The sequence below is a fragment of the Salmo salar genome, chromosome 25, assembly GCF_965601325.2.
Source record: "Salmo salar chromosome 25, fSalSal1, whole genome shotgun sequence".
NCBI lineage: Eukaryota > Metazoa > Chordata > Actinopteri > Salmoniformes > Salmonidae > Salmo > Salmo salar.
The window spans coordinates 53,080,001-53,103,627 of record NC_138315.1 but is presented as its reverse complement, the minus strand read 5'-3'; the positions used below and the strand labels follow the sequence as shown (position 1 = coordinate 53,103,627).

At 45.5% G+C, this 23,627-nt stretch overlaps 1 protein-coding gene across 5 annotated transcripts in view; it reads left to right on the top strand.

The window, feature by feature from the left end:
- The window catches only part of ttll4 (tubulin tyrosine ligase-like family, member 4), a 44,896-nt gene that overhangs the window by 13,228 nt on the left and 8,041 nt on the right, over positions 1-23,627 (top strand). For all 5 annotated transcript variants that reach the window (XM_082969218.1, XM_082969215.1, XM_082969217.1 and 2 more), the window contains 7 exons: positions 2,339-2,533; positions 8,387-8,469; positions 8,743-8,871; positions 9,485-9,607; positions 13,673-13,771; positions 18,307-18,441; positions 19,490-19,627. In XM_082969218.1, the coding sequence (XP_082825344.1) occupies positions 2,339-2,533; positions 8,387-8,469; positions 8,743-8,871; positions 9,485-9,607; positions 13,673-13,771; positions 18,307-18,441; positions 19,490-19,627 (902 nt within the window). The remainder of the gene's footprint in view (positions 1-2,338; positions 2,534-8,386; positions 8,470-8,742; positions 8,872-9,484; positions 9,608-13,672; positions 13,772-18,306; positions 18,442-19,489; positions 19,628-23,627) is intronic.

Here is a 23,627-nt window from a genome sequence, read left to right as displayed (position 1 = left end):
GATTTAGTTTTTCAATGTTACTTTGAGTTTGCTGCGGCGACCTGGGAAGTCATCACAGACAAGTGGGTGCCCAGGTTACCACGGTAACGGCCCCGTCCCTTTTTTTTTTTGTTATTTTTTTTATTTTTTTTAAAGGGACAGCTGAATATTTGTCTCCGCCTAATGATTGTCTGTGATTTGAGCATGGATCAACTCCTAAACTTTTATTCATGAACTTTTAGTCATTTGTTATCATTAAAACACTCATACTTTCATTGTTCTAGATTTTATTTGTGTGCGTCTACATAATGTAAAGCACGTGAGCGTGGTCCTGAACTCTTGATAATAAGTAGGCTGTAATATTCAGCGTTTTGTTGATTATTGATGTTCAGTTGTACAACTGTATCTAAATTATTTATTTTAACATGTATTGATGAAATTAAGTAGATTACAAAAATGAAATTAAGAAACTATACTCGTGAATTTCCCACCGTGGCTGATACGATATTATCATGATACTTGTGCTGATTCGATATGTATTGATATTTTCATGATTCGATATTGATATTCTATACTGTGATTTTATTGCGATTTGATATTCCAAACACATTGTGCATTTGGAAAGTATTCAGACCTTGACTTTTTCCACATTTTGTTAAGTTAGTCTTATTCTAAAATGGATTAAATTGTTTTTTTTCCCCCTCATCAATCTACACACAATACCCCATAATGATGTCACAATACCCCATCATGACGTCACAATACCCCATCATGACGTCACAATACCCCATCATGACGTCAAAAACTATCATACCCCATAATGACATCACAATACCCCATAATGACAAATCAAAAACAGGTTTTTAGAAATGTATGAACCTTAAATATCACATTAACATAAGTATTCAGACCCTTTACTCAGTACTTTGTTGAAGCACCTTTGGCAGCGATTACAGCCTCAAGTCTTCTTGGGTATGACGCTACAAGCTTGGCACACCTGTATTTGGGGAGTTTCTCCCATTCTTCTCTGCAGATCCTCTCAAGCTCTGTCAGGTTGGATGGGGAGCGTCGCTGCACAGCTATTTTCAGGTCTCTCCAGAGATGTTTGATCGGGTTCAAGTCGAGGCTCTGGCTGGGCCACTCAAGGACATTCAGAGACTTGTCCCGAACCCACTCCTGTGTTGTCTTGGCTGTGTGCTTAGGGTTGTAGTCCTGTTGGAAGGTGAACCAGTGAATCTTGTTTCTCATGGTCTGAGAGTCTTTAGGTGCCTTTTGGCAAACTCCCAGCGGGCTGTCATGTTCCTTTTACTGAGGAGTGGCTTCTGTCTGGCCACTCTACCATGAAGGCCTGATTGGTGGAGTGCTGCAGAGATGGTTGTCTTTCTGGAAGGTTCTTCCAATCTCCACAGAGGAACTCTGGAGCTCTGTCAGAGTGACCATCGGGTTCTTGGTCACCTCCCAGACCAAGGCCCTTCTCCCCTGATTGCTCAGTTTGTCCGGGCGGCCAGCTCTTGGAAGAGTCTTGGTGGTTCCAAACTTCTTCCATTTAATAATGATGGAGGCCACTGTGTTCTTGGGGACCTTCAATGCTTCAGACATGTTGTGGTACCCTTCCCCAGATCTGTGCCTCGACACAATTCTGTCTCAGAGCTCTACGGACAATTCCTTAGACCTCATGGCTTGGTTTTTGCTCTGAGATGCACTGTCAACTGTGGGACCTTATATAGACAGGTGTGTGCCTTTTCCAAATCATGTCAAAACAATTGAATTTACCACAGGTGGACTCCAATCAAGTTGTAGAAACATCTCAAGGATGATCAATGGAAACAGGATGCACCTGAGCTCAATTTAGAGTCTCATAGCAAAGAGTCTGAATACTTAAAGGTATTTCTGTTTTTTTTTAACTTTGAATACATTTGCAAAAAATATGGGGTATTGTGTGTAGATTGATGAGTGAAAATGTTTATTTAATCCATTTTTAGAATAAGGCTGTAAATCCTTTATGAATCTACTGTATATCTGCTGTGGACAGACGACTGAGAGATGTGTTTTTATCATTCATGGAAATAAAATTGCTTAAAAGAAATTGGCTCCATATTTAAAAAAAGAATCTATGAAGGGATGATGCTGGTCCCAGATCATGTTGTGCCCTATTGTCACACCCAAGGGATCTCGGACCAGATAAAAGCACCAGCCGAACAAGAATCATATTGATTATTATTGATTGGATCTGCATATTGACTTGTCTCTCTTTCTCTCTCTCTCTGTCTCTCTCTTTCTCTCTGTCTCTCTCTCTCTGTCTCTCTGTCTCTCTGTCTCTGACTCTCTGTCTCTGTCTCTCTCTCTGTGTTCTCTCTAGTTAAACCACTTCCCTGGCTCGTTCCAGATCGGTCGTAAGGACCGTCTTTGGAGGAACCTGTCTAAGATGCAGGCTCAGTTTGGTAAGAGGGAATTCAGCTTCTTCCCTCGCTCCTTCGTTCTTCCTCAGGACATCAAGCTGCTGAGGAAAGCCTGGGAGGACAGTGGTAGCAGGCAGAAATGGATCATCAAGCCGGTAGGTGGATAGTATATTTAAATCAGTTTTGGGCTGTGTCTAAAATGGCTTCCGTTCCCTGGTGACGGTGCGTTTCTCTCCTGGCTTCCGTTCCCTGGTGACGGTGCGTTTCTCTCCTGGCTTCCGTTCTCCTGGTGACGGTGCGTTTCTCTCCTGGCTTCCATTCCCTGGTGACGGTGCGTTTCTCTCCTGGCTTCCGTTCCCTGGTGACGGTGCGTTTCTCTCCTGGCTTCCGTTCCCTGGTGACGGTGCGTTTCTCTCCTGGCTTCCGTTCCCTGGTGACGGTGCGTTTCTCTCCTGGCTTCCGTTCTCCTGGTGACGGTGCGTTTCTCTCCTGGCTTCCGTTCCCTGGTGACGGTGCGTTTTTCTCCTGGGTTTGGACTTTTTTTTGTTAACCTGTCTGGGAACCTGGGACGCTTGCGTCCCCCCCTTAGTCAACAGCCAGTGGAATCGCGTCGCGCGAAATACAAATACCTCATAAATGCTATAACTTCAATTTCTCAAACATATGACTATTTTACACCATTTTATAGATACACCTCTCCTGAATCGAACCACGTTGTCCGATTTTCAAAAAAGGCTTTACAGCAAAAACAAAACATTAGATTATGTTAGGAGAGTGCCATGCCAAAAATACACTGCCATTTTCAAAGCAACTAGCAAGCATCACAAATACCCAAAACACAGCTAAATGCAGCACTAACCTTTGACGATCTTCATCAGATGACACTCCTAGGACATCATGTTACACAATACATGCTTTTTTTTTTGTTCGATAAAGTTCATATTTATATATAAAAACAGCATTTTACATCGGCGGGTGACATTCAGAAAATATTTTCCCTCAAATGTTTCCGGTGAATCAGCGCTACAATTTACAAAATTACTATTCGAAAACCATTGTTAAAATTTAATATTGTCATTCAAAGAATTATAGATTAACATCTCGTGAATGCAACCGCATTGCCAGATTTAAAAATAACTTTATTGGGAAATCACACTTTGCAATAAACGAGGTGCTATGATCAGAAAAATAGGCTAGGCGATACAGGTTAGCGCCATCTTGGAACCATCTAAAATCAAATATACTATTGTAAATATTCCCTTACCTTTGATTATCTTCATCAGAAGGCACTTCCAGGAATCCCAGGTCCACAACAAATGTAGTTTTGTTCGAAAAAGTTAATCATTTATGTCCCAATAGCTCCTTCTTGTTAGCGCGTTCCGAAGGCTACTCAAAATGTACTGAAGCGCACCGGACTTGTCGTCACGAATGTGCAAAAAATATATATTTACGTTCGTTCAAACATGTCAAAAGTTGTATAACATAAATCTTTAGGGCCTTTTTCAACCAGAGCTTCAATAATATTCAAGGCGAACGATTGCATCGTCTTACTAAACGTTTCAGAACGAAGGGGTACCCATGGGCGCCCGCGTCATAGTAGTAATGGCCCTCCCCCTATGACCAACCTTCCAAGCCTCTCTTTCGGTCAGTTTTTACCGGAGAAGACTCAAACCACTTTGTAAAGACTGTTGACATCTAGTGGAAGCCTTAGGAAGTGCTAAATGAATCCTAACTCATGGTGTGTTTCATAGGCAAAGTGTTGAAGGTGATTCCACAAATCAGATTTCCACTTCCTGCATGGAATCTTCTCAGGTTTTGGCCTGCCATATGAGTTCTGTTATACTCACAGACACCATTCAAACAGTTTTAGAAACTTTAGAGTGTTTTCTATCCAAAGCCAATAATTATATGCATATTCTAGTTACTGGGCAGGAGTAGTAACCAGATTAAATCGGGTACGTTTTTTTTATCCGGCCGTGCAAATACTGCCCCCTATCCCCAACAGGTTAAAGGAGTCTAAGGATGGGTCCGAAATGACATTTGGGACATAGCCTTGGTGTTTATGTTGGTACTGGCGGTATGTGTGGTGGTGCTGGTGGTATAGGGGATGTGTGTTGGTATAGGGGATGTGTGTTGGTATAGGGGATGTGTGTTGGTATAGGGGATGTGTGTTGGTATAGGGGATGTGTGTTGGTATAGGGGATGTGTGGTGGTATAGGGGATGTGTGTTGGTATAGGGGATGTGTGGTGGTGCTGGTGCTATAGGGGATGTGTGTGGTGGTGCTATAGGGGATGTGTGTGGTGGTGGTATAGGGGATGTGTGTGGTGGTGGTATAGGGGATGTGTGTGGTGGTGGTATAGGGGATGTGTGTGCTGGTGGTATAGGGGATGTGTGTGCTGGTGGTATAGGGGATGTGTGTTGGTATAGGGGATGTGTGGTGGTATAGGGGATGTGTGGTGGTATAGGGGATGTGTGGTGGTATAGGGGATGTGTGGTGGTATAGGGGATGTGTGTTGGTATAGGGGATGTGTGTTGGTATAGGGGATGTGTGGTGGTATAGGGGATGTGTGGTGGTATAGGGGATGTGTGGTGGTATAGGGGATGTGTGGTGGTATAGGGGAGTGTGGTGGTGCGGTATAGGGGATGTGTGGTGGTATAGGGGATGTGTGGTGGTGCTGGTGGTATAGGGGATGGTGTGGTGGGCTGGTGCATAGGGGATGTGTGGTGGTGCTGGTGGTATAGGGGATGTGTGTGGTGGTGCTGGTGCTATAGGGGATGTGTGTGCTGGTGCTATAGGGGATGTGTGTGGTGGTGCTGGTGGTATAGGGGATGTGTGTGCTGGTGGTATAGGGGATGTGTGTGCTGGTGGTATAGGGGATGTGTGTGCTGGTGCTATAGGGGATGTGTGTGGTGGTGCTGGTGGTATAGGGGATGTGTGTGTTGGTGGTATAGGGGATGTGTGTGCTGGTGGTATAGGGGATGTGTGTGTTGGTGGTATAGGGGATGTGTGGTGGTATAGGGGATGTGTGTGGTGGTGGTATAGGGGATGTGTGTGCTGGTGGTATAGGGGATGTGTGGTGGTATAGGGGATGTGTGTGCTGGTGGTATAGGGGATGTGTGGTGGTATAGGGGATGTGTGTGCTGGTGGTATAGGGGATGTGTGTGCTGGTGGTATAGGGGATGTGTGTGCTGGTGGTATAGGGGATGTGTGTGCTGGTGGTATAGGGGATGTGTGTGCTGGTGGTATAGGGGATGTGTGGCTGGTGGCTGGGGTGGTGGGGGGGATAGGGGATGTGTGGTGGTGGGGGGTGGTGGGGGGATAGGGGATGTGTGTGCTGGTGGTATAGGGGATGTGTGGTGGTGCTGGTGGTATAGGGGATGTGTGGTGGTGCTGGTGGTATAGGGGATGTGTGGTGGTGCTGGTGGTATAGGGGATGTGTGGGTGGTGGTATAGGGGATGTGTGGTGGTGGTGGTATAGGGGATGTGTGTGGGGGCTGGTGGTATAGGGGATGTGTGTGGTGGTGGTATAGGGGATGTGTGTGGTGGTGGTATAGGGGATGTGTGTGGTGGTGGTATAGGGGATGTGTGTGGTGGTGGTATAGGGGATGTGTGGTGGTGCTGGTGGTATAGGGGATGTGTGGTGGTGCTGGTGGTATAGGGGATGTGTGGTGGTGCTGGTGGTATAGGGGATGTGTGTGGTGGTGGTATAGGGGATGTGTGTGCTGGTGGTATAGGGGATGTGTGTGGTGGTGCTGGTGGTATAGGGGATGTGTGTGGTGGTGGTATAGGGGATGTGTGTGGTGGTGGTATAGGGGATGTGTGTGGTGGTGGTATAGGGGATGTGTGTGCTGGTGGTATAGGGGATGTGTGTGGTGGTGGTATAGGGGATGTGTGTGGTGGTGGTATAGGGGATGTGTGTGCTGGTGGTATAGGGGATGTGTGTGGTGGTGCTGGTGGTATAGGGGAGTGTGTGTGCTGGTATAGGGGATGTGTGGGTGGTGGATAGGGGATGTGTGTGGTGGTGGTATAGGGGATGTGTGGGTGGTGGATAGGGGATGTGTGGCTGGGGTATAGGGGATGTGTGTGGTGGTGGTATAGGGGATGTGTGTGGTGGTGGTATAGGGGATGTGTGGGTGGTGGATAGGGGATGTGTGTGCTGGTGGTATAGGGGATGTGTGGTGGTGCTGGTGGTATAGGGGATGTGTGTGCTGGTGGTATAGGGGATGTGTGTGGTGGTGGTATAGGGGATGTGTGTGGTGGTGGTATAGGGGATGTGTGTGGCTGGTGGTATAGGGGATGTGTGTTGGTGCTGGCTGTACAGTGCATTCAGAAAGTATTCAGACCCCGGGACTTTTTCCACATTTTGTTAAGTTAGTCTTATTCTAAAATGGATTCTTTCCCTCATCAACCTACACACCATATTCCCCATAACGACAATGCAAAAACAGGTTTGTTGAATTTTATATAAGTATTCAGACCCTTTACTCAGTACTTTGTTGAAGCACCTTTGGCAGCGATTACAGCCCTGAGTCTTCTTGGGTATGACGCTACAAGCTTGGCACACCTGTATTTGGGGAGTTTCTCCCATTCTTCTCTGCAGATCCTCTCAAGCTCTGTCAGGTTGGATGGGGAGCGTTGCTGCACAGCTATTTTCAGGTCTCTCCAGAGATGTTCGATCGGGTTCAAGTCCGGGCTCTGGCTGGGCCACTCAAGGACATTCAGAGACTTGTCCAGAAGCCACTCCTGCGTTGTCTTGGCTGTGTGTTTAGGGTTGTTGTCCTGTTGGAAGGTGAACCTTCACCCCAGTCTGAGGTCCTGAGCGCTCTGGAGCAGGTTTTCATCAAGGATCTCTCTGTACTTTTCTCCGTTCATCTTTCTCTCAATTCTGACTAGTCTCCCAGTCATCCCCACAGCATAATGCTTCACCGTAGGGATGGTGCCAGGTTTAATAATCCTTCCATCTCTCTGTCCTGTATCCTGCGTCTGCTCGGGGTAAAATAATCCTTCCATCTGTCTCTCCTCTCCTTTTAGCCTGCGTCTGCTCGGGGTAAAATAATCCTTCCATCTGTCTCTCCTCTCCTTTAGCCTGCGTCTGCTCGGGGGTAAAATAATCCTTCCATCTGTCTCTCCTCTCCTTTAGCCTGCGTCTGCCCGGGGTAAAATAATCCTTCCATCTGTCTCTCCTCTCCTTTAGCCTGCGTCTGCTCGGGGTAAAATAATCCTTCCATCTGTCTCTCCTCTCCTTTAGCCTGCGTCTGCCCGGGGTAAAATAATCCTTCCATCTGTCTCTCCTCTCCTTTAGCCTGCGTCTGCTCGGGGTAAAATAATCCTTCCATCTGTCTCTCCTCTCCTTTAGCCTGCGTCTGCCCGGGGTAAAATAATCCTTCCATCTGTCTCTCCTCTCCTTTAGCCTGCGTCTGCCCGGGGTAAAATAATCCTTCCATCTGTCTCTCCTCTCCTTTAGCCTGCGTCTGCCCGGGGTAAAATAATCCTTCCATCTGTCTCTCCTCTCCTTTAGCCTGCGTCTGCCCGGGGTAAAATAATCCTTCCATCTGTCTCTCCTCTCCTTTAGCCTGCGTCTGCTCGGGGTAAAATAATCCTTCCATCTGTCTCTCCTCTCCTTTAGCCTGCGTCTGCCCGGGGTAAAATAATCCTTCCATCTGTCTCTCCTCTCCTTTAGCCTGCGTCTGCTCGGGGTAAAATAATCCTTCCATCTGTCTCTCCTCTCCTTTAGCCTGCGTCTGCCCGGGGTAAAATAATCCTTCCATCTGTCTCTCCTCTCCTTTAGCCTGCGTCTGCCCGGGGTAAAATAATCCTTCCATCTGTCTCTCCTCTCCTTTAGCCTGCGTCTGCCTCGGGGTAAAATAATCCTTCCATCTGTCTCTCCTCTCCTTTAGCCTGCGTCTGCCCGGGGTAAAATAATCCTTCCATCTGTCTCTCCTCTCCTTTTAGCCTGCGTCTGCTCGGGGTAAAATAATCCTTCCATCTGTCTCTCCTCTCCTTTAGCCTGCGTCTGCTCGGGGTATTGGAATCCAGGTTATTCACAAGTGGAGTCAGATGCCATGCAAGAGACCACTCCTGGTTCAGAAGTACGTCAGCACCCTGAGAATGATACTTCTAGTGGCGTGAATGTGATTTTTTTTTTTTCATCCTGGTCCCAGATCCGTTTGTGCCGTCTTGCCATCTCGTGACCTAAAAGGAGTTGGCAGGACGGAGCGAAGCAGACCTGGGGACCAGGTAGTCTAGTCCGTGTGATTTGACCAGTAAACAGAAAATGTGATTTATGATGTGACGGTATACCGTTGTTTCAGGATTGTCTCTTGAGTATAAACGTTGTTGTTTGTTGTTGTTATCTCTCTCAGGTATCTCCACAAGCCCTATCTCATCAGCGGGAATAAGTTTGACCTGCGTATCTACGTCTACGTGACCTCTTACGATCCGCTACGTGTTTACATCTTCCAAGACGGACTTGTCCGCTTCGCCAGCTGCAAGTAAGTCTTTTTTTTACCCCCCTGTTTTCGTTCAGTCACCCCGTTTTCAGTTATTTATCTCCGTTTTATTTTTGAAAGATTTTCCATAAAGCCTGCAGGTATAAGGCTTCATAGCATGTTATAGATATGTTATGTAGCGTGTATGAGCTTTTTATAATGGCTCATCTCTATCAACATGTTCCATTGGTCACTGGGACGGGCGGTTTCAGTGTAACGATTGGTCGCTGGGACGGCTGTTCCAGTGTAACGATTGGTCACTGGGACGGGTGTTTTCAGTGTAACGATTGGTCACTGGGACGGGCGTTTCCAGTGTAACGATTGGTCACTGGGACGGGCGTTTCCAGTGTAACGATTGGTCACTGGGACGGGCGTTTCCGGTGTAACGATTGGTCACTGGGACGGGCGTTTCCGGTGTAACGATTGGTCACTGGGACGGGCGTTTCCGGTGTAACGATTGGTCACTGGGACGGGCGTTTCCGGTGTAACGATTGGTCACTGGGACGGGCGTTTCCGGTGTAACGATTGGTCACTGGGACGGGCGGTGTAACGATTGGTCGCTGGGACGGGCGTTTCCAGTGTAACCATTGGTCACTGTATTTGTTCTCCTCTGTAGATATTCGTCTTCTATGAAAAGCCTTGGCAACAAGTTCATGCACCTGACCAACTACAGCGTAAACAGGAAGAACACCGACTACCAGAGCAATGACAGTGACAAGGCCTGCCAGGGACACAAGTGGTAACGATGCTTTATTGGATATTACAAACTGGGTGGTTTCCAGCCCTGAATGCTGATTGGCTGACAGCCGTGGTATATCAAACCTTATACCACGGGTATGACAAAACGTTTTATTTTTATTTTTACATGCTCTAATTACGTTGGGAGAACAGTTTATATATTTAAACCAGTCTCAATCTCAGTTTGTAACAGCAATAAGGCACCTCGGGGGGTTTGTGGTATATGGGCAGTATACAACGGCTAAGGGCTGTATCCAGGCTCTCCGCGATGCGTCAAGCATAAGAACAGCCCTTAGCCGTGGTATATTGGTGATATATCACACCCCCTTTGTGCCTTATTGCTTAAATATAAACCATTTGGCTGACTCTTTTGTCCAAAGCGACTTACATTCATGCCTGCGTACATACATAACATTACATACATACATACATACATATAACATTACTTACATGCATGCATGCATAACATTACATACATACAGTTGAAGTCGGAAGTTTACATACACCTTAGCCAAATTCATTTCAACTCAGTTTTTCACAATTCCTGACATTTAATCCTAGTAAAAATGCTGTCTTAGGTCAGTTAGGATCCCCACTTTATTTTAAGAATGTGAAATGTCAGAATAATAGTAGAGCGAATGATTTATTTCAGCTTTTATTTCTTTCATCACATTCCCAGTGGGTCAGAAGTTTACGTACACTCAATTAGTATTTGGTAGCATTGCCTTTAAATTGTTTAACTTGGGTCAAATGTTTCGGGTAGCCTTCCACAAGCTTCCCACAATAAGTTGGATGAATTTTGGCCCATTCCTCCTGACAGAGCTGGTGTAACTGAGTCAGGTTTGTGGGCCTCCTTGCTCGCACACACTTTTTCAGTTCTGCCCACACATTTTCTATAGGAATGAGGTCAGGGCTTTGTGATGGACTCTCGAATACCTTAACTTTGTTGTCCTTAAGCCATTTTGCCACAACTTTGGAAGTATGCTTGGGGTCATTGTCCATTTGGAAGACCCATTTGCGACCAAGCTTTAACTTCCTGACTAATGTCTTGAGATGCTGCTTCAATATATCCACGTAATTTTCCTGCCTCATGATGCCATCTATTTTGTGAAGTGCACCAGTCCCTCCTGCAGCAAAGCACCCCCACAACATGATGCTGCCACCCCCATGCTTCACGGTTGGGATGGTGTTCTTCGGCTTGCAAGACTCCCCCTTTTTCCTCCAAACATAACGATGGTCATTATGGCCAAACAGTTCTATTTTTGTTTCATCAGACCAGAGGACATTTCTCCAAAAAGTACGATCTTTGTCCCCATGTGCAGTTGCAAACCGTAGTCTGGCTTTTTTATGTCGGTTTTGGAACAGTGGCTTCTTCCTTGCTGAGCGGCCTTTCAGGTTATGTCGATATAGGACTCGTTTTACTGTGGATATAGATACTTTTGTACCTGTTTCCTCCAGCATCTTCACAAGGTCCTTTGCTGTTGTTCTGGGATTGATTTGCACTTTTCGCACCAAAGTACGTTCATCTCTAGGAAACAGAACACGTCTCCTTCCTGAGCGGTATGACGGCTGCGTGGTCCCATGGTGTTTATACTTGCGTACTATTGTTTGTACAGATGAACGTGGTACCTTCAGGTGTTTGGAAATTGCTCCCAAGGATGAACCAGACTTGTGGAGGTCTACAATTTTATTTCTGAGGTCTTGGCTGATTTCTTTTGATTTTCCCATGATGTCAAGCAAATAGGCATTGAGTTTGAAGGTAGGCCTTGAAATACATCCACAGGTACACCTCCAATTGACTCAAATGATGTCAATTAGCCTATCAGAAGCTTCTAAAGCCATGACATCATTTTCTGGAATTTTTCCAAGCAGTTTAAAGGCACAGTCAACTTAGTGGATGTAAACTTCTGACCCGCTGGAATTGTGATACAGTGAATTATAAGTGAAATAATCTGTCTGTAAACAATCGTTGGAAAAATTACTTGTGTCGTGCACAAAGTAGATGTCCTAACCAACTTGCTAAAACTATAGTTTGTTAACAAGAAATTTGTGGAGTGGTTGAAAAACGAGTTTTAATGACTCCAACCTAAATCAAATTTATCAAATCAAATGTATTTTTAAATAGCCCTTCGTACATCAGCTGATATCTCAAAGTGCTGTACAGAAACCCAGCCTAAAACCCCCCAAAACAGCAAGCAATGCAGGTGTAGAAGCACGGTGGCTAGGAAAAACTCCCTAGAAAGGCCAAAAACCTAGGAAGAAACCTAGAGAGGAACCAGGCTATGAGGGGGTGGCCAGTCCTCTTCTGGCTGTGCAGGGTGGATATTATAACAGAACATGGTCAAAATGTTAAAATGTTCATAAATGACCAGCATGGTCAAATAATAATAATCATAGTAGTTGTCGAGGGTGCAACAAGCACGTCCGGTGAACAGGTCAGGGTTCCATAGCCGCAGGCAGAACAGTTGAAACTGGAGCAGCAGCACGGCCAGGTGGACTGGGGACAGCAAGGAGTCATCATACCAGGTAGTCCTGAGGCATGGTCCTAGGGCTCAGGTCCTCCGAGAGAAAGACAGAAAGAGAGAATTAGAGAGAGGATATTTAAATTCACACAGGACACCGGATAAGACAAGAGAAATACTCCAGATGTAACAGACTGACCCTAGCCCCCCGACACATAAACTACTGCAGCTTAAATACTGGAGGCTGAGACAGGAGGGATCAGAAGACACTGTGGCCCCATCCGATGATAACCCCGGACAGGGCCAAACAGGCAGGATATAACCCCACCCACTTTGCCAAAGCACAGCCCCCACACCACTAGAGGGATGTCTCCAACCACCAACTTACCGTCCTAAGACAAGGCCGAGTATAGCCCACAACGATCTCCGCCATGGCACAACCCAAGGGGGGGGCGCCAACCCAGACAGGAAGACCACGTCAGTGACTCAACCCACTCAAGTGACGCACCCCTCCCATGGACGGCATGGAAGAACACCAGTAGGCCAGTGACTCAGCCCCTGTAAAAGGGTTAGAGGCAGAGAATCCCAGTGGAAAGAGGGGAACCGGCAAGGCAGAGACAGCAAGGGCGGTTCGTTGCTCCAGCCTTTCCGTTCACCTTCACACTCCTGGGCCAGACTATACTTAATCATAGGACCTACTGAAGAGATAAGTCTTCAGTAAAGACTTAAAGGTTGAGACTGAGTCTGCGTCTCTCACATGGGTAGGCAGACCATTCCATAAAAATGGAGCTCTATAAGAGAAAGCCCTGCCTCCAGCTGTTCGCTTAGAAATTCTAGGGACAATTAGGAGGCCTGCGTCTTGTGACCGTAGCGTACGTGTAGGTATGTACAGCAGGACCAAATCGGAAAGATAGGTAGGAGCAAGCCCATGTAATGCTTTGTAGGTTAGCAGTAAAACCTTGAAATCAGCCCTTGCCTTAACAGGAAGCCAGTGTAGGGAGGCTAGCACTGGAGTAATATGATCAAATGTTTTGGTTCTAGTCAGGATTCTAGCAGGATTCTAGCAGCTGTATTTAGCACTAAGGTCATGTAAACTTCCGACTACAACTGTTACATAACAGATACACACTACGAAATAACACATATGGAATCATGTAGTAACAATATATATATATATATTAGAGATTCTTGAAATTGCCACCCTTTGCCTTGATGACAGCTTTGCACACTCTTTCATAAACAAGGACATTTCTAAGTGATCCCAAACGTTTGAACGGTAGTGTAGGTACATGTCGGTAGCACATGACACGGTTTTCATTCTGAAAGTAGACTAACGTGTGTGTGTGTGTGTGTGTGTGTGTGTGTGTGTGTGTGTGTGTGTGTGTGTGTGTGTGTGTGTGTGTGTGTGTGTGTGTGTGTGTGTGTGTGTGTGTGTGTGTGTGTGTGTGTGTGTGTGTGTGTGTGTGTGTGTGTGTGTGTGTGTGTGTGTGTGTGTGTGTGTGTGTGTGTGTGTGTGTGTGTGTGTGTGTGTGTGTGTGTGTGTGCGTGTGCGCGTGCGCGTGCGCGCGTGTGTTTCCGTGCGCTTGTCTCCGTGCACGTGGCAGGGCTCTGAAGGCGCTGTGGCACTACCTGGGTTGTAAGGGAGTCAACACTACGCTGATCTGGGAGAAGATCAAGGACATTGTCATGAAGACCATCATTGCGTAAGTCAGAGTTAAATACTGACTCATTATAGTACATTCATGGTGTAAGTCAGAGTTAAATACAACAGTATATCTATGGTGTAAGTCAGAGTTAAATACAACAGTATATCTATGGTGTAAGTCAGTTAAATACAACAGTATGGTGTAAGTCAGAGTTAAATACGACAGTATATATATGGTGTAAGTCAGAGTTAAATACGACAGTATGGTGTAAGTCAGAGTTAAATACAACAGTATATCTATGGTGTAAGTCAGAGTTAAATACGACAGTATGGTGTAAGTCAGAGTTAAATACAACAGTATATCTATGGTGTAAGTCAGAGTTAAATACGACAGTATGGTGTAAGTCAGAGTTAAATACAACAGTATATCTATGGTGTAAGTCTTTTTGATGAGGCACTGTATGTCCCAGAATAAGTAGGTGTTGCCCAATGACTGTTAAACAAACAAACCAAAGAAAGGACAAAGCGTGGATCACGTGACATCGTTCATTCCTATGTGAAGACTCAATAGCTCATTGGAGCTAAATGAAGACAGATGGCGTCTCATGGGGACAGGCACAGTTTGAGCCACTGCAGGAAGTGACGGTGGAGGCTAGCTCAGTACTGCCCCCTGTCAGTGTGTAACGGCAGCTACACACATCACGCAAACGGAGTAAACGGACCGTCGAATACAGTCTGTTACAAAATTTGAGCCGCACAAATATGACTACACTACATGACCAAAAGTATGTGGACACCCGCTCATCAAACATCTCATTCCAAAATCATGGGCATTAATATGGAGTTGGTTCCCCCCTTTGCTGCTATAACAGCCTCCACTCTTCTGGGAAGTCATTAATATGGAGTTGGTCCCCCCCTTTGCTGCTATAACAGCCTCCACTCTTCTGGGAAGTCATTAATATGGAGTTGGTCCCCCCTTTGCTGCTATAACAGCCTCCACTCTTCTGGGAAGTCATTAATATGGAGTTGGTTCCCCCGTTTGCTGCTATAACAGCCTCCACTCTTCAGGGAAGTCATTAATATGGAGTTGGTCCCCCCTTTGCTGCTATAACAGCCTCCACTCTTCTGGGAAGTCATTAATATGGAGTTGGTCCCCCCTTTGCTGCTATAACAGCCTCCACTCTTCTGGGAAGGCATTAATATGGAGTTGGTCCCCCCTTTGCTGCTATAACAGCCTCCACTCTTCTGGGAAGTCATTAATATGGAGTTGGTCCCCCCTTTGCTGCTATAACAGCCTCCACTCTTCTGGGAAGGCTTTCCACTAGATGTTGGAACATTGCTGCTATAACAGCCTCCACTCTTCTGGGAAGGCTTTCCACTAGATGTTGGTACATTGCTGCTATAACAGCCTCCACTCTTCTGGGAAGGCTTTCCACTAGATGTTGGAACATTGCTGCTATAACAGCCTCCTCTCTTCTGGGAAGGCTTTCCACTAGATGTTGGAACATTGCTGCTATAACAGCCTCCACTCTTCTGGGAAGGCTTTCCACTAGATGTTGGTACATTGCTGCTATAACAGCCTCCACTCTTCTGGGAAGGCTTTCCACTAGATGTTGGAACATTGCTGCTATAACAGCCTCCACTCTTCTGGGAAGTCGTTCCACTAGATGTTGGAACATTGCTGTAGGGGACTTGCTTCCATTCAGCCACAAGAGCATTAGTGAGGTCGGGCACTGATGTTGGGCGGTTAGGCCCTGGATCACAGTCGGCGTTCCAATTCATCCCAAAGGTGTTTGATGGGGTTGAGGTCAGGGCTCTGTGCAGGCCAGTCAAGTTCTTCCACATTGATCTCGACAAACTATTTCTGTATGGACCTCGCTTTGTGCACGGGGATATTGACATGATAAAACAGGAAAGGGCCTTCCCCCAAACTGTTGCCACAAAGTTTGAAGCACAGAATCGTCTATAATGTCATTGTTTGCTGTAGCGTTAAGATTTCCCTTCATTGGAACTAAAGGGGCTTGAACCATGGAAAAACAGCCCCTGACCATTATTCCTCCTCCACCAAACTTTACAGTTGGCACTATGCATTGGGGCAGGTAGCGTTCTCCTGGAATCCGCCAAACCCAGATTCGTCCGTCAGGACTGCCAGATGGTGAAACGCGTTTCCACTGCTCCAGAGTCCAATGGCGGCGAGCTTTACACCACTCCAGCCGATGCTTGGCATTGCGCGTAGTGATCTTAGGCTTGTGTGCGGCTGCTCGGCCATGGAAACCCATTTCATGAAGCTCCCGACGAACAGTTGTTTGCATTACATTTACATTTTAGTCATTTAGCAGACGCTCTTATCCAGAGCGACTTACAGTAGTGAATACATTTCATGCATTTTTTAAAAATATGTTTTTTGTACTGGCCCTCCGTGGGAATCGAACCCACAACCCTGGCGTTGCACACACCATGCTCTACCAACTGAGCCACAGGGAAGAACTCGGTAGTGAGTGTTGCAACCAAGGACAGATGATTTTTACGTGCTTCAGCACTCGGCGGGTCCCGTTCTGTGAGCTTGTGTGGCCTACCACTTCGCGGCTGATCCGTTGTTGCTCCTAGACGTTTCCACTTCACAACAACAGCACTTACAGTTGACCAGGGCAGCTCTAGCAGGGCAGAAAGGTGACAAACTGACTTGTTGGAAAGGTGGCATCCTATGACGGTGCCACGTTGAAAGTCACTGAGCTCCTCAGTAAGGGCCATTCTACTGCCAGTGTTTGTCTGTGGAGATTGCATGGCCGTGTGCTCGGTTTTATACACCTGTCAACTCCTCCAAAAACAATTATTCTCAAAAAAGTGATCTCGATCTGTCCGAGCTCGACCTCGCGCTGTCCGAGCGCCGTTCCGGTATGCAGCAGGGGGTATGCAGCAGGGGGTATGCAGCAGGGGGTATGCAGCAGGGGGTATGCAGCAGGCGGTATGCAGCAGGGGGTATGCAGCAGGGGGTATGCAGCAGGGGGTATGGAGCAGGCGGTATGCAGCAGGCGGTATGCAGCAGGCGGTATGCAGCAGGCGGTATGCAGCAGGGGGTATGCAGCAGGGGGTATGCAGCAGGGGGTATGCAGCAGGGGGTATGCAGCAGGGGGGAATCGCTGCTCTGTCTCTTTCAATAAGCTGGAATTGATTCTCAGTAATTATTTTTTTCTTCGTACCCCCCCCCGCTATAATGGGGGATCCTGTTTTCTACAAACAATACCTGAAATACTTGCGGGCGGCTTTGATCTTCAGTGGCTTCAATGAGATGGGGGGGGGGGGTAGTCGTTCTCCTATGGGCATATTTATGTCATTAATTATGCGTGTCTTGGTAAGCATGCAGGTGTAATGTCATTAATTATGCGTGTCTTGGTAAGCATGCAGGTGTAATGTCATTAATTATGCGTGTCTTGGTAAGCATGCAGGTGTAATGTCATTAATTATGCGTGTCTTGGTAAGCATGCAGGTGTAATGTCATTAATTATGCGTGTCTTGGTAAGCATGCAGGTGTAATGTCATTAATTATGCGTGTCTTGGTAAGCATGCAGGTGTAATGTCATTAAATATGCGTGTCTTGGTAAGCATGCAGGTGTAATGTCATTAATTATGCGTGTCTTGGTAAGCATGCAGGTGTAATGTCATTAAATATGCGTGTCTTGGTAAGCATGCAGGTGTAATGTCATTAAATATGCGTGTCTTGGTAAGCATGCATGTGTAATGTCATTAATTATGCGTGTCTTGGTAAGCATGCAGGTGTAATGTCATTAAATATGCGTGTCTTGGTAAGCATGCAGATGTGATGCTTTAGCTTGCTTTAGGGCATATGAGCCTTTATAATGTCTTCTACAATGTTCTCTCGCTCTCTATGTATCATGTCTGGACTTGTACGTGCAGTTATAACGCTTTATAGATTGTTAGAAGCAAGTATGAGCCTTTATAATGTCTTCTACAATGTTCTCTCTCTCTATGTATCATGTCTGGACTTGTACGTGCAGTTATAACGCTTTATAGATTGTTAGAAGCAAGTATGAGCCTTTATAATGTGTTCTAATGTTTTGTGTGTCTCTCTGTGTATCAGGTCTGACCCCTACGTGCAGTTATAACGCTTTATAGATTGATATGAGCCTTTCTAATGTTGTGTGCGTCTCTCTGTGTATCAGGTCTGACCCCTACGTGCAGTTATAACGCTTTATAGATTGATATGAGCCTTTCTAATGTTGTGTGTGTCTCTCTGTGTATCAGGTCTGACCCCTACGTGCAGTTATAACGCTTTATAGATTGATATGAGCCTTTCTAATGTTGTGTGTGTCTCTCTGTGTATCAGGTCTGACCCCTACGTGCAGTTATAACGCTTTATAGATTGATATGAGCCTTTCTAATGTTGTGTGTCTCTGTCTGTGTATCAGGTCTGACCCCTACGTGCAGTTATAACGCTTTATAGATTGATATGAGCCTTTCTAATGTTGTGTGTCTCTGTCCTTGTATCAGGTCTGACCCCTACGTGCAGTTATAACGCTTTATAGATTGATATGAGCCTTTCTAATGTTTTGTGTCTCTCTGTCTGTGTATCAGGTCTGACCCGTACGTCAACACGCTGGTCAAGCTTCACCTGCGCTCTCCTTACAGCTGTCACGAGCTGTTTGGCTTTGACATCATGCTGGATGAGAACCTCAAGCCTTGGGTCCTTGAGGTCAATATTTCACCAAGGTAACAAACGGTTGTTCGTCTCTTAGTATGTTCATTTTTTTTTTTTTATATTTGAGTTAACCAATGATATTAGGCCATACTTGGCCATGATTACAAACACCTGTGTGTCTCTTGACACTATATAAACGACTCATCTCGCAGTGTTTGATGATACCCTGATGAAGACGGCTTCGCTGTCGAAACGATGGTTTATTACATTTTTGCATCTGCGCTCTTAGAGTGTGCGGCTTTCCTTTATTTTCTAACAAACAGTTACAGACCAGACGTTCTGTCTGGTAGGAAGATTCCCCTCCCTGTGGTAGGTAGCCTAGTGGCTAAAGGAGTTGGACCTTTCACCCGGAAAGGTATTTGGTTCAAATCTCAAGCCAGGTGCTGGGGGGGAGGGGCACGGGGGGGGGAATTGATCTGGGAACTGGGGTACTGCTGGGTTTACATCCTAAAGACATTTCATTACCATATCGTTGGGCCCTTGACCCCACAACATGCTGTCTGTCCAGGGGCAACAGAACAGAAGATGGGTGTTTTCTGTCTGAGGGGGTGTTCTCTGTCTGAGGGGGTGTTTTCTGTCTGAGGGGGTGTTTTCTGTCTGAGGGGGTGTTTTCTGTCTGAGGGGGTGTTTTCTGTCTGAGGGGGTGTTCTCTGTCTGAGGGGGTGTTTTCTGTCTGAGGGGGTGTTTTCTGTCTGAGGGGGTGTTCTCTGTCTGAGGGGGTGTTCTCTGTCTGAGGGGGTGTTCTCTGTCTGAGGGGGTGTTCTCTGTCTGAGGGGGTGTTCTCTGTCTGAGGGGGTGTTCTCTGTCTGAGGGGGTGTTCTCTGTCTGAGGGGGTGTTGGAGAACAGAGCAGAAGATACCTGTACCAGGTATTCTATTTCCTGCTGATTCCATTAAACCTCCAACTGGTTTTCTAGAAAACTTGGGGTTGTATTGGGAATTTTTGCAACCCTAGACACTTGTAATGGAGGCATCACTAGCATTATTTTTAGCCCCGGCCCTGTGCCTCTCACTGACTGTGCCGGTACTGTTTTCCTGACCTTCCCCTGTCCTCTGTCAGTCTCCACTCCAACACCGCTCTGGACGTGGCCATTAAAGGCCAGATGATCAGAGATGTTTTGAACCTGGCGGGTTTCCTTCTGCCTCAGAGAGAAGAGGTGCTTCCCTCCAGCAGCTCAGCCGGCAGCTCCGCCAGCAGGTATGTAGAGAGTGTGTTATATGCTGGCTTCCACCATATCTTCTAGACAGAGTTTCCCTTATTTATAGTCCTGGGGACCTAAATGTTGACACCTTTTTGACTCAACATCAAAACCATTGATTAGTGAAATCAGTTTTTTTCTCACTAGGAACCAAACGGGGAGGGGACCTACCTGAATTTGTCCAATAGAAACTGTCGTTTTTTTTGTTTCACAACATTTTCTGTTTGGAGCAAACGGTTTCCGTTGCATTTTGGGTAATGATTCCACCCCAGGTGTGTAGTGTTAGGACCCCTTAATAAACACTGGACTGGAGTCCTCAGACATAGACAACAGCCGGTTCCGTTAAACTCCTTGGCCCCAATCCTTCAACGTCAAATCTGAAGGGTCTGGATTGGTTTAAGCAGTGTAGTCTGGATTGGTTTAAGCAGTGTAGTCTGGATTGGTTTAAGCAGTGTAGTCTGGATTGGTTTAAGCAGTGTAGTCTGGATTGGTTTAAGCAGTGTAGTCTGGATTGGTTTAAGCAGTGTAGTCTGAAGGGTCTGGATTGGTTTAAGCAGTGTAATCTGGAGGGTCTGGATTGGTTTAAGCAGTGTAGTCTGGATTGGTTTAAGCAGTGTAATCTGAAGGGTCTGGATTGGTTTAAGCAGTGTAGTCTGGATTGGTTTAAGCAGTGTAGTCTGGATTGGTTTAAGCAGTGTAGTCTGGATTGGTTTAAGCAGTGTAATCTGAAGGGTCTGGATTGGTTTAAGCAGTGTAGTCTGGATTGGTTTAAGCAGTGTAGTCTGGATTGGTTTAAGCAGTGTAGTCTGGATTGGTTTAAGCAGTGTAGTCTGGATTGGTTTAAGCAGTGTAGTCTGAAGGGTCTGGATTGGTTTAAGCAGTGTAGTCTGGATTGGTTTAAGCAGTGTAATCTGAAGGGTCTGGATTGGTTTAAGCAGTGTAATCTGGAGGGTCTGGATTGGTTTAAGCAGTGTAGTCTGGATTGGTTTAAGCAGTGTAATCTGAAGGGTCTGGATTGGTTTAAGCAGTGTAATCTGAAGGGTCTGGATTGGTTTAAGCAGTGTAGTCTGGATTGGTTTAAGCAGTGTAGTCTGGATTGGTTTAAGCAGTGTAGTCTGGATTGGTTTAAGCAGTGTAGTCTGAAGGGTCTGGATTGGTTTAAGCAGTGTAGTCTGGATTGGTTTAAGCAGTGTAATCTGAAGGGTCTGGATTGGTTTAAGCAGTGTAGTCTGGATTGGTTTAAGCAGTGTAGTCTGGATTGGTTTAAGCAGTGTAGTCTGGATTGGTTTAAGCAGTGTAATCTGAAGGGTCTGGATTGGTTTAAGCAGTGTAATCTGAAGGGTCTGGATTGGTTTAAGCAGTGTAATCTGAAGGGTCTGGATTGGTTTAAGCAGTGTAGTCTGGATTGGTTTAAGCAGTGTAGTCTGGATTGGTTTAAGCAGTGTAGTCTGGATTGGTTTAAGCAGTGTAGTCTGGATTGGTTTAAGCAGTGTAGTCTGAAGTGTCTGGATTGGTTTAAGCAGTGTAGTCTGGATTGGTTTAAGCAGTGTAATCTGAAGGGTCTGGATTGGTTTAAGCAGTGTAATCTGGAGGGTCTGGATTGGTTTAAGCAGTGTAGTCTGGATTGGTTTAAGCAGTGTAATCTGAAGGGTCTGGATTGGTTTAAGCAGTGTAGTCTGGATTGGTTTAAGCAGTGTAATCTGAAGGGTCTGGATTGGTTTAAGCAGTGTAGTCTGGATTGGTTTAAGCAGTGTAGTCTGGATTGGTTTAAGCAGTGTAGTCTGGATTGGTTTAAGCAGTGTAGTCTGGATTGGTTTAAGCAGTGTAGTCTGGATTGGTTTAAGCAGTGTAGTCTGGATTGGTTTAAGCAGTGTAGTCTGGATTGGTTTAAGCAGTGTAGTCTGGATTGGTTTAAGCAGTGTAGTCTGGATTGGTTTAAGCAGTGTAGTCTGGATTGGTTTAAGCAGTGTAGTCTGGATTGGTTTAAGCAGTGTAGTCTGGATTGGTTTAAGCAGTGTAGTCTGGATTGGTTTAAGCAGTGTAGTCTGGATTGGTTTAAGCAGTGTAGTCTGGATTGGTTTAAGCAGTGTAGTCTGGATTGGTTTAAGCAGTGTAGTCTGGATTGGTTTAAGCAGTGTAGTCTGGATTGGTTTAAGCAGTGTAGTCTGGATTGGTTTAAGCAGTGTAGTCTGGATTGGTTTAAGCAGTGTAGTCTGGATTGGTTTAAGCAGTGTAGTCTGAAGGGTCTGGATTGGTTTAAGCAGTGTAATCTGGAGGGTCTGGATTGGTTTAAGCAGTGTAGTCTGGATTGGTTTAAGCAGTGTAGTCTGGATTGGTTTAAGCAGTGTAGTCTGGATTGGTTTAAGCAGTGTAGTCTGGAGGGTCTGGATTGGTTTAAGCAGTGTAATCTGGAGGGTCTGGATTGGTTTAAGCAGTGTAATCTGAAGGGTCTGGATTGGTTTAAGCAGTGTAGTCTGGATTGGTTTAAGCAGTGTAATCTGGAGGGTCTGGATTGGTTTAAGCAGTGTAGTCTGGATTGGTTTAAGCAGTGTAGTCTGGATTGGTTTAAGCAGTGTAGTCTGGATTGGTTTAAGCAGTGTAGTCTGGATTGGTTTAAGCAGTGTAATCTGAAGGGTCTGGATTGGTTTAAGCAGTGTAATCTGGAGGGTCTGGATTGGTTTAAGCAGTGTAATCTGGAGGGTCTGGATTGGTTTAAGCAGTGTAATCTGGAGGGTCTGGATTGGTTTAAGCAGTGTAATCTGAAGGGTCTGGATTGGTTTAAGCAGTGTAATCTGAAGGGTCTGGATTGGTTTAAGCAGTGTAGTCTGGATTGGTTTAAGCAGTGTAGTCTGGATTGGTTTAAGCAGTGTAGTCTGGATTGGTTTAAGCAGTGTAGTCTGGATTGGTTTAAGCAGTGTAGTCTGGATTGGTTTAAGCAGTGTAGTCTGGATTGGTTTAAGCAGTGTAGTCTGGATTGGTTTAAGCAGTGTAGTCTGGATTGGTTTAAGCAGTGTAATCTGAAGGGTCTGGATTGGTTTAAACTCTATGGGACCCCCTTCCCGTTCTCATCCCGGTAACGGGATTACTTGACAAGATAGCAAAAATCTAATTTCAATTTCTCAAACAATCAACTATTTTACGCCATTTGAAAGATGAACATCTCCTTAATCCAACCACGGTGTCCGATTTTCAAAGAGGCTTTACGGCAAAAGCATAAAGTTAGATTATGTTAGGACAGTACATAGCCACAACATTACACACAGCCATTTTCAATGCAAGAACAAGCGTCACCAAAAGCAGAAAACCAGCTAAAATTATGCACTAACCTTTGACGATCTTCATCAGATGACACTCCTAGGACATTATGTTAGAACAAAAAAATGCATGTATTGTCTATCAAGTTCATATTTATATCCAAAAACAGCATTTTACATTGGCGCGTGACGTTCAGAAAATGTATTTCCCCCAAAACTGTCAGTGAATCAGTACTACAATTTACAAAAATACTCGTCATAAACGTTGATTAAAATATTAAACTGTTATTCAAAGAATTATAGATTAACATCTCCGGAATGCAACCGCATTGACAGATTTCAAAATAACTTTACTGGGAAAGCACACTTTGCAATAATCTGAGTACTGCGCTCAGAAAAATACACTACGAAATACAGATAGCCGCCATTTTGGAGTCATCTAAATGCATAAATAACATTAGAAATATTCACTTTAATAATCCTCATCAGAAGGCACTTCCAGGAATCCCAGGTCCACAACAAATGTTGTTTTATTGGATAAAGTTCATAATTTATGTCCAAATAACTCCATGTTGTTTGCGCGCTCAGTAAGCTACTCAAAATGTAGGACGCGCAAGGAAAATGTCAAGACGAAAAGTATAAAAAATTATATATATTTACGTTCGTTCAAACATGTCAAACGTTGTATAGCATCAATCTTTAGGGCCTTTAGAAATTGATGATTCAGTAATATTCCAACCGGACG